The sequence below is a fragment of the Ruditapes philippinarum genome, unplaced genomic scaffold, assembly GCF_026571515.1.
Source record: "Ruditapes philippinarum isolate M1 unplaced genomic scaffold, ASM2657151v2 ctg2338_1_1_1_1, whole genome shotgun sequence".
NCBI classification, from domain to species: domain Eukaryota; kingdom Metazoa; phylum Mollusca; class Bivalvia; order Venerida; family Veneridae; genus Ruditapes; species Ruditapes philippinarum.
This window is the reverse complement of record NW_026862802.1, coordinates 37,935-54,633: the sequence shown is the minus strand read 5'-3', so window position 1 is coordinate 54,633 and position 16,699 is coordinate 37,935. Positions and strand designations below refer to the sequence as shown.

The 16,699-nt window shown below is 34.1% G+C and overlaps 1 protein-coding gene across 1 annotated transcript; it reads right to left on the bottom strand.

Moving 5' to 3' along the window:
• Positions 1-486: 486 nt before the first annotated feature.
• Positions 487-11,781, bottom strand: LOC132720260 (heat shock protein HSP 90-beta-like). Its single transcript, XM_060704349.1, has 9 exons — positions 11,626-11,781; positions 10,658-11,171; positions 7,580-7,800; positions 5,516-5,740; positions 4,912-5,268; positions 4,601-4,748; positions 4,120-4,388; positions 1,624-1,957; positions 487-1,104 (listed from the first exon to the last, which is right to left on the bottom strand). The coding sequence occupies exons 2-9, from the start codon at positions 11,169-11,171 to the stop codon at positions 992-994; spliced, it is 2,181 nt and encodes a 726-aa protein (XP_060560332.1). The 5' UTR covers positions 11,626-11,781; the 3' UTR covers positions 487-991.
• Positions 11,782-16,699: the final 4,918 nt, after the last annotated feature.

Below are 16,699 nucleotides of genomic sequence, written 5' to 3'. Positions count from 1 at the left end.
GATTACAAACTCGTGCTTTACCCTATTGCGCTATAACGCTGAGTGCACTTAGTTTATAGATACAAATTAAATTAAATTCCATCGTAAAGCGTACAACTCACGGAACTTACCGAAAATTAATATACTGTGTGCATCGACCGTGTAATCAGTATGTAATTGACAGGTTAATAAAACCAAACAATAACGAAATAAATGCCCTTTGGCTCTGGCAGGTGAGATGGCTTTGACCAAAGTTTGTCAACACCAGAGATTAGCCAAAATCATCCGCTAAATGTGCTGTAAAACCAAACTATCAGACAAGGTACCCCTAGATATCAAAACAGAGTTCTCCCCATCAAGCTAAGCAGGTAGACAATGAATATGGACTTAGGCACCCAGTTTGTTAGAAAACTTGTATCTTACATGTGTACTACAGTGTACTTGTAAATTGATACAGCGCATTATTATTCTTGTGTAAACCAATTCATTAAAACAGAAGAAAAATCATTATTTTTCTAGTTTTATTAACAGTTATTATCATTTATGAAAAACAAAAGATGGGTCAAAGATGAGCTCTAATGGATGAATATTAACAATGAGTATCTACAGACATGCTCAAATGTATTTCAGAACTGACAATATACTGCAACATATTTAAAATATAAACTAGAAAAAAAAATCACAGATTGAACAGAACTAAACTGCTGATGATATTTGATCAGTTGCGAGATGGAAGCGAGATGTTAAGAAAGTCATTTAACTATGTTAAACCAGAATGAAATGAAATATGAATATTAACAAGTCTTTCTTGCAAATTTTGCTTATTGCAACAAAATCTATTAATTAACACACGATCTTCACAATAATGAACACAACAGAGTTTTATAAAAACAAAGATGAAACAACACATTTAACATCTATTTGGTCTCGACACAGGATCTCGGTATTTCACTCAGAATGGCAACGGCTGGATGATATAAATAATTAAAGTTTGTATCAGAGTTTTTTCCAATTAATCAACTTCCTCCATTCTTGAAGCATCATCATCATCACCTTCCAATGGGGGCATTTCTTCAGAGTTAGCTTCACCAGATTCTTGAACAACTACATCATCCTCGTCAATGCCTGTCAAAGTAATATAAAAATATTATATATATAACCGTCACAATAAAAAACTGATCAATTCGAACAACAGTGATTTACTCAATAATATAATAGTGTTACTGAAATAAGACCAGCTATTGCCTCCTTAATGACAATGGAAGAACAGTAGTCCAGCCATCAACGCCAGAAGATCTTTAATATTTCCTCCCGATACTGACATTTACACAAATAATATAAATGCTGTGAAGAGGATTACATTTCTACACCTTTCTTATAAATCAATTGGAACAAAATTGATTTACTCAACAATTATTTACTAGTTTAACTGAATTTTTTAAGACTATCTTCCTTTTGAAAGGGAAGAACAGTGTCCACCATCCCCCTCTTTAAATTTCCCCCCGATATGACATAACACAAAAAAAATAAAAATTGCGTGAAGGGGGTTTTCAAAAACCTTTCATTGTAAAATTACCAAATTCTAATGGTAATTTTACACATCAATCTACAAATCAAAATTGAAAAGAAGCCGAGAACACTTACCAAGACCAAGTTTGATCATTCTGTTGATTCTATTGGCATGGGTTGTTGGCTCTTCAAGGGAGAATCCAGAGGCTAGGAGAGCTGTTTCATACATCAGGAGAACTAAATCTTTCACTGATTTATCATTTTTATCTACACCAACTTTGTCCTTCAATGCTTTAATAATTGAGTGATCTGGATTGACTTCCAGATGTTTCTTTGCTGCCATGTAACCCATGGTGCTGGAATCTCGGAGGGCCTGTGCCTTCATTATACGCTCCATGTTGGCTGACCAACCATACTGACTTGTGACAATACAACATGGGGAATTCACCAAACGATTTGATACTGTAACCTGTAACATAAAAACATTATTTAACAAACTTTAACAAAAAATTGCTAATAAAAAACTTATTTAAAAGCAGAAGTACTGCTTGTTGCCTTCTTAATGACAATGGAAGAACAGTAGTCCAGCCATCAACGCCAGAAGATCTTTAATATTTCCTCCCGATACTGACATTTACACAAATAATATAAATGCTGTGAAGAGGATTACACCAAAAAACTAAGAATGACTACATGCTTAGGAAAATTTTCATAGTCTGATGAAATTAATAAACTTTTTCATCTAATTACAAATGTTGAAATCAATTTAATTCAAATTTATACAGGGTTAAAAATCTTAAACAAGAGGGCCATGATGGCCCCGAGGTCGCTCACCTGTATATAGTCCCCCCAACCCCCAATGTTGCAGGGTCAATTTAACCCAAGGGCTTTTATTTGCACAAACTTGGTAGACACCCATAAGAAAATGTTTCATGCTAAACATCTAAGCTCTAGCTCATTGGGCTTTTTAAAAGAAGATTTTTTTAAGTTTTTACTATACACATATAGTTAAAAACAATGACACCCCTGGGGCCGGGCCAGTTTTGACCCCAGGGCTTTTATTTGAACAAACTTTGTAGACACTTACTAGAAGATGGTTCATGCTTAATATCTTAACTCTAGCTATTTGTTTTTTTTCAAAGAATATTTAAGTTTTTGCTAAACACATATAAAGAAAATCAATGACCCCCGGGGCGGGGCCAATTTTGACCCCAGGGCTTTTATTTGAACAAACTTTGTAGACACTCACTAAAAGATGTTTCATGCTTAATATCTTAACTCTAGCTATTTGGGTTTTTTCAAAGAAGATTTTTTAAGTTTTTGCTATACAGTGAGTATACACATATAAGGAAAATCAATGACCCCCTGGGCGGTGCCAATTTTGACCCCAGGGCTTTTATTTGAACAAACTTGGTAGACACCTATTAGAACATGTTTGATGCTAAATATCTTAGCCATAGCTCTTTGAGTTCTTTAAAAGAAGATTTTTTAAGTTTTTACTATATGCATATAGGGAAAATCAATGACCCCCCGGGGCGGGGCCAATTTTGACCCCAGGGCTTTTATTTGAACAAACTTGGTAGACACTTATTAGAACATGTTTCATGCTAAATATCTTAGCTCTAACTCTTTTGGTTCTTTTAAAGAAGATTTTTTAAAGTTTTTACTATATGCATATAGGGAAAATCAATGACCCCCCAGGGGCGGGGCAAATTTTGACCCCAGGGCTTTTATTTGAACAAACTTGGTAGACATCCATTAGAACATGTTTCATGCTAAATATCTTAGCTCTAGCTCTTTTGGTTCTTTAAAAGAAGATTTTTTAAGTTTTAACTATATGCATATAGGGAAAATCAATGACCCCCCGGGGCGGGGCCAATTTTGACCCCAGGACTTTTATTTGAACAAACTTGGTAGACATCCATTAGAACATGTTTCATGCTAAATATCTTAGCTCTAGCTCTTTGGGTTCTTTAAAAGAAGATTTTTTAAGTTTTTACTATATGCATATAGGGAAAATCAATGACCCCCCGGGGCGGGGCCAATTTTGACCCCAGGGCTTTTATTTGAACAAACTTGGTAGACACTCACTAGAAGATGTTTCATGCCAAATATCTAAGCTCTAGCTCTTATGGTTTTTTAAAAGAAGATATTTAAAGTTTTTTCTTTCGGTTGCCATGGCAACCAGAGTTCTGCATGGAATTAAATTCCTTGAACAATTTTTAAAGGTGACCACCAAAGGAACATTCCTGTGAAGTTTGGATGAAATTGGCCAAGTGGTTTATGAGATGTCATTTAAAGTAAAAGTTTACGGACGGACAGACGCCGGACGAAAAGCGATCACAAAAGCTCACCCTGTCACTTTGTGACAGGTGAGCTAAAAACACTGCTTCTTTTAAAGTTATATTTAGAGCGGTCATTAGTTTTAAAATACCCATTGCATAAACATTTTTTCTGACTTTTTGGTCATCACTGTTACGAAATATGCCCATTACATAATGACAGCATAGTAGATATAGCCATCTGCTTCAGAATATGTTTTGGTTAGATTCTTGATAAACAGAAATGTATGAGCAGTATTCTATGAGTGGCAGCGGAAATTACTTTAAAGTACATCCCTTACGCACATACCTTTTCAACTTTTTTGTCAAGGATTTCCTTCATGACTTTGCACAAGCCTTCAAATTCAGCTGTTTGTTCTTCACGTTTCTTTTTCTCATCCTCGTCCTCGGGGAGTTCAAGACCTTCCTTGGTAACACATACCAAGTTCTTGCCTTCAAACTCCTTAAGCTGTTGTACAGAGTATTCATCAATTGGGTCAGTCATGTAGACTACTTCAAAACCACGGCTGATTACACGCTCAACAAAAGCAGAGGACTGTACAACTTCCTTGCTTTCACCTGAAATAGAAGTTAAATTTTTATACATTATTTTTCCCGAAAAATATATTGGGCCAACTGTTACATTTTGAAGTATTGTTAAAATGGACCATTGCCATTATCAAATTTTGGTTATTAATTTTATTTTATTCTTTTCCCTTACTGTAACACAAAATTAAATTTAAACCTGCATGCTTGAAAATGTAAAATTTCAAAAAAAAATATATGTGTACCTGTAATGTAATAGATATCTTTCTGGTTTTCCTTCATTCTGGATACATACTCCTTCAATGAGGACATTTCATCACCAGACTGTGAAGTATGGTACCTAAGGAAGTTGGCAATCTTTTTTCTGTTTGTTGAATCTTCATGGATACCAAGCTGTAAAAACCAAAATATTCAAATGTTATACATTACAAGACTTTTCACACAAAATAGTTCTTTTTAAGTCTTTCAAATGTTATAAATTTTAAAGCTCTTGTTAATTGTACACTAAATTATTTTTACTATGGATACCGTAATATAGATAAAAACTATGCTTTACCTTGAGATTCTTGGCAAACTGTTCATAGAATTTTTTGTAGTTATCTTTGTCTTCTACCAAATCATCAAAGAGTTCCATACATTTCTTTACAAGATTTTTGCGAATGACCTTGAGGATTTTACTCTGTTGCAACATTTCTCTTGAAATATTTAAAGGAAGGTCCTCAGAGTCTACTATTCCCTTCATAAAGTTCAAATATTCTGGAATCAATTCTTCACAATTGTCCATGATAAAAACTCTTCTCACATATAGTTTGATATTGTTCTTTTTCTTTTTGTTTTCAAACATGTCGAATGGAGCTCTCTTTGGAACAAACAGAAGAGCACGGAATTCAAGCTGGCCTTCAACGGAGAAGTGCTGTAACAAGAAATAAAATGTTACGGTTAGAAAAATAAATTGACAGCAACATCTTTGTTGTGCCAGTGTTTAAATACATCAAAACATTATAAAGTATTTATCATCTTATTTTAGAAATCTTAACTGAAAAACTGTAAATAATGCTTTATATTACAAATTAATGTTACTATTGAATAAACCCTATGGCAATAATGATGTTGGGCAACAATGACCACAACAAAGTAATAGAAAACAATATGTGCAGTACCTTCACGGCTAAATGATCTTCCCAATCATTGGTGAGTGACTTGTAGAACTCTCCATATTCCTCTTGTGTGATGTCATCGGGATTTCTGGTCCAAAGTGGCTTGGTCTTATTTAATTCTTCATCTTCCTGGTACTTTTCCTTGATCTTCTTTTTCTTCTTTTTGTCTTTTTTATCATCATCTTCCTCATCTTCATCAAGATCCTCTACCTTGGGCTTGTCTTCCTCCTGAAAGCAATAGGATTAAAATTTTTTAGATCTTGCTCAAACTGACCTGACCTATCCGGAAAGTTTTGTGGTTACAAAAAAAAATTATTGAAATTACAGTTAAAAACTTTGCATTACTTAAAGCAGCAGCCTTCAGATTCAAGCTTATTTTCATGAATTTTTTGGATAACGTATTTAAAAGCAAACAAGAAACATGGCAATGCCATGAAACCAGGTTTTCAATTATCACCATTGTAGATAAATATGTTGTATTTGAAATACAAATACAAGCAACAAACAATGTAACTATGTGCAATGTAAAACATGAATAATGTAGGAGGAATTGCCACTGAAGAAGTGTTCACTATAATATTAAGTATAAGGAAAAAAACAAAGGGCCATAATTAGGTCAAAAACTATCCCAATCACAAAACCCCGCACATATGTGCCAGGGTGCTGATGAACAAAGCTTCTGTGAAAGTTTGAACAAAATCCGTTGAGAAATGTAGGACGAGTTCAGCACAGAAGAATTTGTTCACTATAATTATATTTGATTAATTCTGTATAATGAAAAACAAGTTACAAAGTAGACATGAAATAATATATCATATCTTTTTTAAATTACCTCCAAAGATGATATGACCTTTGACTGCCAAATCAAGTTTAAAATCATGTAAACAGGATTTTTCAATGTTAATGTCACTGTGACCTTGACCTTGGAGCCAGCCATGCGGAACATGCGTTCTGCACGTCCATCTTGATGTGGTAAACATTTGTCTGAAGTTTCATCAAAATTCTTCAAAGGGTGAAAGAGTTACAGAGCGGACAGGATTTTCCAATGTTAATGTCACTGTGACCTTGACCTTGGAGCCAGCCCTGCGGCAACATGCCGTTCTGGGCACGTCATCTTTGATATGGGTAAACATTTGTCTGAAGTTTTCATCAAAATTCTTCAAAGGGTTTGAAGAGTTACAGAGGCGGACACAATTTCGTTTTGACGCCCGAAGTTTAAAATCATGTAAACAGGATTTTTCAATGTTAATGTCACTGTGACCTTGACCTTTGGAGCCAGCCATGCGGAACACTGCGTTCTGCACGTTCATCTTGATGTGGTAAACATTTGATCTGAAGTTTCATCAAAATTCTTCAAAAGGGTTTTCGAAGAGTTACAGAGCGGACAGGATTTTCATGTTAATGTCACTGTGACCTTGACCTTGGAGCAGCCATGCGGAACATGCGTTTCTGCACGTCATCTTGATGTGGTAACATTTGTCTGAAGTTTCATCAAAATTCTTCAAAGGGTTGAAGAGTTACAGAGCGGACACAATTTCGTTTGACGCCCGCCCATCCGCCCGCCATACCCCAATCTAATAACCAGGATTTTCAAAATTGAAAACCTGGTTATTGCTGGACTTGCAAAAATTGTGAAGAGAAGTAATTTACACATTGCTGGTCTTGCATTTAGTATTCAATTTAATTGCCAAAAAATTGAAGTAATATTTTAGCCATTACAGCTTCAGTCACTAAGTAGAAATATTCTGATACATACTTAAAATCAGTCATTAATTGCACATAAAATGTGAATTATATAGAGGATATTTGTTTAGTTCAGTGTAAAAATCGGAATATATTTCATTGAGTGAGCACCAAAAGTTATATTTCACGATTGGCGCAGCTTTATATTTCACCAATATATTTCTATAAACCACCGAAAAGCATGTAATAAAACTTGTTGAATCTTTTTACTTTCTTGAAAGCTTAGTACATTTTTATCGATTTGATTTTCTTTAAATATTCTGGCTCATCCACATGCAGCTTTAACCAGACAAATTTAAACAATATTCAATATCAATTACAAACCTTTTTCTCTTCACCATCAGCAGCATCCTCTTTCTTTTCTTCCTCCTCTTCATCATCAGAGACTTCCTTATCTCTTTCCTTTTCACAAACAAGCTTGATGGGATAGCCAATGAACTGGGAATGTTTCTTCACTACCTCTTTGATGCGCTTCTCTTCCAAATATTCTGCCTGATCCTCTTTGATCTGAAGGGTGATCATTGTTCCACGCTCAAATGGTGTATCTGTACAGATAAGAATGTCAAAATATACACACATGCTTTTATAATTGTCATTAATTCATACAAGAATCATTAAAATTAAAACATACTAGGTTTTTTCTTATATATTAACATCTATAAATTAATCTACAACTTTAAAAGAGTTAAATTTCATTATATTGATTAGGCCAGGGCTCACGCTGTCGGTCGCCATAGTCGCCATTTGCGATTATTTTATAAGATTGGCGATTATTTTTGCATTTTGGCTACAAAATCTGGCGATTAATTTTTACTTCCAACAGTGTTTATATAAGGTGTAAAAATCGATAATGAATGCAGTAGACCCAATTAACACCAGCGGGGTGCATTTAATTGAGTGTCAACTTTTTACCGGTCACGTGCAGCTGCCCGAGGTGAAAAAATACATGCGAGATGTATAATTGTATAAGTACTTTAAAGATATTGTCCAGCATTTATAATAGCCATCAAATATCCGTCAATTAGCCACAAAAAATCGTTTTAAAATTGATAAACTGGATATTGACTTACCCAAAATTTACCGTGAAATGCAGTAATTGCGAATTTTGATTTTTATTTGTTTTAAGCTATTTGACTAAATCGCCAGTGGAAAACAATGGTAAAATATTTAAAAAGTATTAACTTCCAAACAACTATTTGCAAAACAACCAAAATTGTAAATATTTCTTCAGAAAACAGGAAAAATCCGATTGTCACATATTTTCGCGACACCGATAATTTTGATATTTATTTAAAGGTGAAATAAGCTATGTTCTGTTTAAAAATCTTTACTACTATGGCAGAAAATTTGTATTACATTGGTGATGATGATATTTTTCAGTAAATTATTCAGAAAAAAGGCTGCATTCTGTGAATGAGTTTGCAAACTTGTGTTATTTCTATAGGCTAATATGACCTAGATCTACTCCAGTTCTGTGTGAAATGTGGAAATTGACAGTGGTTATAGCTGACAAAATTGATTAGAACAAACAAAAAAAAGTTGTCTGATAACAGCATTATGTAAAGTTATAATGAATCTTTAATATTATTGTTATACAGTAATTATACTAATTATAACGTTTTTATTCTGTTCTATAATAACAATTAAAGTTGTGGTTCTATTTAAAATCAAAGTGCTGCAGCACTGAATGCGACGGACATGCAACCGGGGAGACATTTAGGGTTATTTAGAAAAAAAATAAAACACAAAATATAGGAATCTATAACAGAGAAAATTTGTTCCATACAAGGAGCAATATATTTTGTGTCCCAATCTGATATAATCCAGATTTTCTACTTTCAAGCAGAATGAAATATATGCCTAAAACCCTGGTCAAACTTGTAAATCAGTGTCATTATCGATTTATTCCAAGAAATGATATGTAAATGGAAAAAAAACTTTCAACAACATATTTCTAAAATAAAACCATGCAAATAGACTTCAAGCATAATACATTATACCACGGATAAATCCGTGATTATACATGTGAGAATGTTATTTAAATTGCTTCGTGTTTTAACATAGTGGGCATATAGACAATAAAATATAAGTCATTTGTATTTTTATTTCTTTTGATATGTACGTCTCATTAAAAATATCTTTGGTTAAAATCATCAGCAAATTAATAGTCACCGTATTTTTTTAGATTTCTTTTATTTGCAAGGGCCAGAGCACATCGTTTTTATTTTAATCTAAATGTCACAATTTTTTTTTAAAAGCACTATAGTGTTTAGTTGTCCTTTTCATTTTCACACTAAATTACATTTTCAACTTGTTTGCTTCTTACAATTGTATAGAATTTCTAAAAGTAATTGCATGTGAACAAAGTAAGTATCCGCTGGTTTATAACATGTATAATGTGTACTCCCTACTGTCCGAAAATCAGCACAGGTAAAGCAGAATCTATTTTTAGAATAGCGATGGTTAACTCATATCGTGACCTAGAAAATGTATCTAATTTATTAATAACTGCTGAATATTCAGCTAAACCCGCGGTATGAGTCACGAAAATAGTTCTTCTTTTATTAATGCGCGAGTTATTCTAGAGTCCAAAAAACTTTTGATTTGTTAATAATAATGTTTTGTATAATGTAGAAATATTTATTTCCTACTAATAATTTCTTGGAACTCAGAGCTTACACCTTTATTATAGTATAATTTGCTGTCCTACTTTTTCGACAGCGGTAAATCGCAGTAATTTGCATAATTGCGCAATAATACTACGGGACTACAACGTTTTTATCAATCATATACGTCCATATTTTAACTTGGATAACTTAATTTGAAATTGAAAAGGCTAAATATGGAAGATTTTATGATATCCACACATAGTATGGGAGTTTTAAAGGATCAAATTCATGTACTTTTTCTTGGGCTGTTAATCGGTTGAGGACACTTTGCGCGAGTGTAGCAGACGAAATCCCATGTAGATGACTTAGCTCTGAACGCGCCTGAGGGCGCGTCCGTCGCAAAAAGGTAGTTATCAATATACACAAATGTATCAGTTTATTTGAGAATCCTTATAAAACTAAAAAAATTTATATATGTAATGTTTATTTAATCAACTGTTTATGCTGTTAATCGCTAATTCGTGAATAGTCCGCTGAACTTTTGGCTATTATTTTTTTAAGTTGAAATTATTGGCTATTATTTTATTTGAGCCAGTGTGAGCCCTGTTAGGCAATTTATATTCTACCAAGTCTGTCCACTTAACCAGTTTGGAATTTGACGCCAAGGAAGACAGATAAATTTAAGAACCATCTAGTATATACCATTTCATTAAGCTAAAGAAAATTTCTAAAGTAACTTCAAATTTTCTACCGATTATTTACAACTTGTATGAATACACAATATTGCACATACCATGGTTTGGTTTAATTGTGAATGATCCACCAGCAGAAGATTCCCAAGTGTAACCTTCATCATCATTATTCTTGGAGACAACGGTCACTTTGTCTGCAATAAGGTAAGCAGAGTAGAAACCTACACCAAACTGACCAATCATAGATATATCAGCTCCAGCCTGGAGGGCTTCCATGAAGGCTTTCGTTCCAGACTTTGCGATGGTACCAAGGTTGTTGACAAGATCAGCCTTGGTCATTCCAATACCAGTATCAATGAGGGTCAGTGTGTTCCTTTCTCTGTCTGGGATGATCTTGATGTACAATTCTTTCCCACTGTCCAGCTTGGATGGATCCGTGAGACTTTCATATCTAATCTTATCAAGAGCATCAGAACTGTTGGAGATCAATTCTCTGAGGAAGATTTCTTTATTGGAATAAAAGGTGTTGATAATCAAGCTCATAAGCTGAGCAATTTCCGCCTGGAATGCGAAGGTTTCAGTTTCGCCATCTTCCATATTTTGTTGTTCAGGCATCTGAAATAAAAATACTAATTGTATATCACAATTAGGTAGGGAGAGACAAATTCATTTACATCCTTATTAAATATATAAAATAGGTAAAAAAATACAAGGACAATGCTACCAGTACCATTACAAGCCCACGTTAGGACAAAATGCGTGTTCAAGCACGCTGATCACTGTCCATAACTAACTGAATCATAAAGATACATTTAGATATTTAGGAAAACAATAAATTGTGCATTACATCAGTACAAATTTCAAAAAGAAATACAATCGAATCCGACAAAATTCAACGATTACTTGCTTTCAAAAAATTGACAAATGCCGGTCGCACGTGTTTTTTTTTCCTGCCAATTTTAACCTTTTTTCTCATTGAATCACATACAAAAACAATAGATCTACTATTATTATTTTAAATTAAAATGGATTGATCTGTAAAGAATAGTAAAAATTATTCCAAACTTACATTTAGATGTGTTGTGTTTTCTTTGTCGCAACTAAACGAGCTTCGCCCTGTTCAATCTGTAGCGTTTCTGACTGATACACACGCCGGTTGCAGTCAATAAGCGTGTTCGCGTAGGAAAATAATCAATTGCCGGGTAGTAAAAAATATATGTAATCAGAGATTATTGCTCAAATCAATGAAGTATTTCCGTCTTCTAAAACTAAATTATAACGTATTCAGGTATAAGTCAATATAATATATCGTAATTCACCACGCAATATTATTTTCTTCACCAGTACTACTTGACGGATGTAAGATCACACTAATTTATAGGTGTAGGAAATCGGTTAATCTAGAACGTTCGACGGAAGTGACGCATTATTCCAGAACATTCTTGGGATTTCCGATAAAAATTAGGTCAGTGTAGCTAAAAATAACTTCAAAATCGAAACCGAAAGTGCTCTAGACTCTTCTCGATCAAACATGTACATGTATATCATTTAATTATCTATATTACATGTTATAAATAATGTGTATGTTATACTTTATACTGTACACTATACAAATAAGATCTACATGTTAATAATTATGGATCTTCTTAAAATCATGTAGATCTATTTGACTAAAAACATGTATATCTATTGATATAATGTACAGGACTGTATAATTCATAGATACATGCAGCCAGAAATTGTATATGGTAGTTTAGTATTTAACCATAAAAAGTCTAGGAAAGTATCTAGACGAATATAAAACACGTTCCTGTTGCTATTAAGCAAACTTTCTTTCTTGGCCTACGTAAAAAGAAGCAAAATAGCAGTATCACAATAAATGTATTTTAGAAGATCTTTTAGATAGAACTGCTAGATCTATATAATTATAATTTTTGCTTCACACAAATTATATGTACAATCTATTCTATTTTGATAAAAAACGGCACCCAATTTTTTCAATGTTGACATCTTGATTTTCCCGAATTCACACACAGGGACCCAGCACAGTGTTGGGATAGTGTAAAAAAGTTATTCTAGAAAAAAAAATACTGTTTATATATAATATATGAGCCATGTCACGACAAAACCAACATAGTGGGTTTGCGACCAGCATGGATCCAGACCAGCCTGCGCATCGCGCAGTCTGATCAGGATCCATGCTGTTCGCTAATACAAACCCTATACAGAAAAGAAACTGATAGCAAACAGCATGGATCCTGATCAGACTGCCCGGATGCGCAGGCTGGTCTGGATCCATGCTGGTCGCAAACACATAAGGTTGGTTTTGTCATGACACGGCTCATATAGTCTATATATTATATATACAGTATAATATTTTTTTTATAGAATTACTTTTTACACTCTATATATTATATATACAGTATATATTTTTTTCTAGAATTACTTTTTTTACACTATCCCAACACTCACATGCTGACCACAGTATATATATATATATATATAATATATATATATATATATATATATATATATATATATATATTATATATATATATATATATATATATATATATATATATATATATATATATATATATATATATATATATATATAAGCAAAAACGCTAATTTAAATTTGCCGTAGCTTTCGGCCTTGCGGCCTTCTTCAGCAGCATTTATTTCACATACAAATATATCAAACAAAACAATGGAAGTGACGTAACGTCAATGAACGACGCCCGCCGTGGCGTTGGTTGCCGTCTGCCGCGTTATTCTTTTGTATTAACTCCATACGGTCTATAGGTTCTTAATTTATTTTTCCACAAATTTTCTATTGTTTTTCTGTATTGTTCATTCCCGTATAGCTTTTATACGAACGACCACACAGTAAATGATTTTTCAATAATGGGGCTGGAAAAGCTAAAAAAAAAAAAAAAGCCTGCGTATCACAGATAAGACGTCAAAAGACAAATTTAAAAAGCAGGCAACATATTCTAAGGGTGATTCAACATTATTCAAGTAGGAATATTGGAACCACCCAACTAGAAAATGCCGAAAAGTTGAAACTAAAAATACCACAAGCACAACAATAATGTCGTACTGAACGATCTTCAAGAATCGAAAATATAACATCATTGATTAAATGTACGGGGAGACTTTTTACAGCCGCCACACGGCACAAATAACACGGATGTGATCATAAAAAAGATAAATACAGAATCCGTAAAGAAAGCCCAACACGGCCAAATTGAAAATGTTGCAGGTTCGGTTTGATTGAGCCTGTTCATGGACGGTACTGGAAAGTGCAAGTTACCGTCCACGCCCCCTAGCACCGGCTTAAGCAGAATTCAACATTTAAACCTGAAATAGTAAAATTTTGAATTAAGAAACACCCGCAGATGTGTTCATACGGCGGTTATCATGGAACCTTCAATGTGGCACTTCTGTGCCATTCCATGAAAAGCGACGTATGGTCCCCAAGTAATAAAAAGCGTGTGCCCTAAACGAGAAAACAATGAGCGGAACTACATAAAAAGGAATTTTGTAAGGGGATCAGAGGTTATGAAGCCTGCGTATCACAGATAAGACGTCAAAAGACAAATTTAAAAAGCAGGCAACATATTCTAAGGGTGATTCAACATTATTCAAGTAGGAATATTGGAACCACCCAACTAGAAAATGCCGAAAAGTTGAAACTAAAAATACCACAAGCACAACAATAATGTCGTGCTGAACGATCTTCAAGAATCGAAAATATAACATCATTGATTAAATGTACGGGGAGACTTTTTACAGCCGCCACACGGCACAAATAACACGGATGTGATCATAAAAAAGATAAATACAGAATCCGTAAAGAAAGCCCAACACGGCAAAATTGAAAATGTTGCAGGCTCGGTTTGATTGAGCCTGTTCATGGACGGTACTGGAAAGTGCAAGTTACCGTCCACGCCCCATAGCACCGGCTTAAGCAGAATTCAACATTTAAACCTGAAACAGTAAAATTTTGAATTAAGAAACACCCGCAGATGTGTTCATACGGCGGTTTTCATGGAACCTTCAATGTGGCACTTCTGTGCCATTTCATGAAAAGCGACGTATGGTCCCCAAGTAATAAAAAGCTTGTTCCCTAAACGAGAAAACAATGAACGGAACTAAATAAAATGGAATTTTGTAAGGGGATCAGAGGTTAAGAAGCCTGCGTATCACAGATAAGACGTCAAAAGACAAATTTAAAAAGCAGGCAACATATCCTAAGGGTGATTCAACATTATTCAAGTAGGAATATTGGAACCACCCAACTAGAAAATGCCGAAAAGTTGAAACTAAAAATACCACAAGCACAACAATAATGTCGTGCTGAACGATCTTCAAGAATCGAAAATATAACAAATATAACATCATTGATTAAATGTACGGGGAGACTTTTTAAAGCCGCCACACGGCACAAATAACACGGATGTGATCATAAAATAGATAAATACAGAATCCTTAAAGAAATCCTTATAAGCCTATAATCGAACTGAACCTATCTTATGCTAATATTTGAGGGCGTCGATCGTTATGTATGCATGGAAGACGTAAATTTCTTATTTGATAATACTTGGAAAGGGCCGGAAAGGTCTGACTGGGATTCCGCGTGCCGCGGTATAATACAGATTATGACCCCGGGGGGACACGTTTAGGTAACAGTAAATATATTTCACTCATTTGTTACACAGCAGTTCCTCGCATGTAAATTACGTATGTATTACACAATTTTACCATCTGATCCGACGTGTGTGTGGCTAATTACCCCTGCCAGCTGTAATAAAGGGTCATCAAATTATGATCTTAGCAAGAGACACCTTTATCGAATACAAGATTTGGACGCAATGAACAGCTGATTATTAACTGAACGTTAATTAAGCACTACTGATTACGCGCAGATGCTCGTTTAAAGATCCTGTATGTTGTAATTAAGGTTGTTACCACATTTAAGTGAAATTTTACATATGTATATAATTATGCTTCTTAAACAATTTTCAAACATTGAAGAATAAATAAAATATGTACTGCAAAAATTTGTTATATGTAATCATTAAAATATATGCATTTATTTCGAAATGAAAAAATTGACTTCGACTTTATAGAAAATAAATTTCTAATTACCTCCCATTATTAACATGAAATGTAAATTTGGTAATATCTTTACAAATAATGCTTTTTGGAACTTACAATATTGATAAATCTTCATTTGGGCATTATGTTTTATTTTATTATATAAAACCATAAAATATGAGTTAATTACAGGAGCTTCCGTTTTTTTATGGTTTATATCTTTAGTACTCGACTGGATACAGTAAATTTCTCGTACGATCATATTTATTTTAGTATTCTCTTCCAGCTATTATCCCTGCTAAAAATAATTTATCCCTGCTAAAAGTTTATCCCTGCTAAAAGTTTACCCCTAAAGGATACATAAGGTAAAAACATGCATGTTGAATTGCCATGCTCTTAACCCATTACTTCATATACACGCCTTTTAACGCCTTTTTCACCCCCCCCCCTTTTTGTTGTCTCAAATGATGAAAAAATGCCTTATTTAGGCCCCAAACACTTGTTTTTGTTTGAGAAATGTTGTTAAAAAAAGTGACCCTTTTTTCGGCGCGGCCCCCCAACCAAAAGATACATCAGGGGGTTGCCAGAAGGGGGATGTGCCCCCTTCTGTTTGGGGGGTTTGAAGGGGGGCGGAGTCCCCCTCATCGCCAAGAAAATTTTGGACTTGTGAGAGGCTGTAAATGACCCAAGATTGATCATAAGGTAACGTGTAACCAACGCTGAAAAGCATTTGACTCTATCTCAATCCATTGAGAAGTTGCAGCACTTTGAAATCAATTTTGATGGAAAAAATCAACGCAAAATAGTGATTTTTGGCAATTTTGAGATGTCCCCTCGTTGCCATGGTAACAGAAAATTTAAGCCTGAGCATGTTGTTGCAAGGACAATGGTCCAGTCAACATTTGTGCCAAGTTTGATTAGTGTTGAAGCAGTTTTTATAGTATTATAGCAATTTGAACTTGTAACGGGAGACTTTTCAATGAAAACAGCCATTTTTCACAAAATGCTCATGAAGCAATGGGTTAATGAAAAAAATAAAA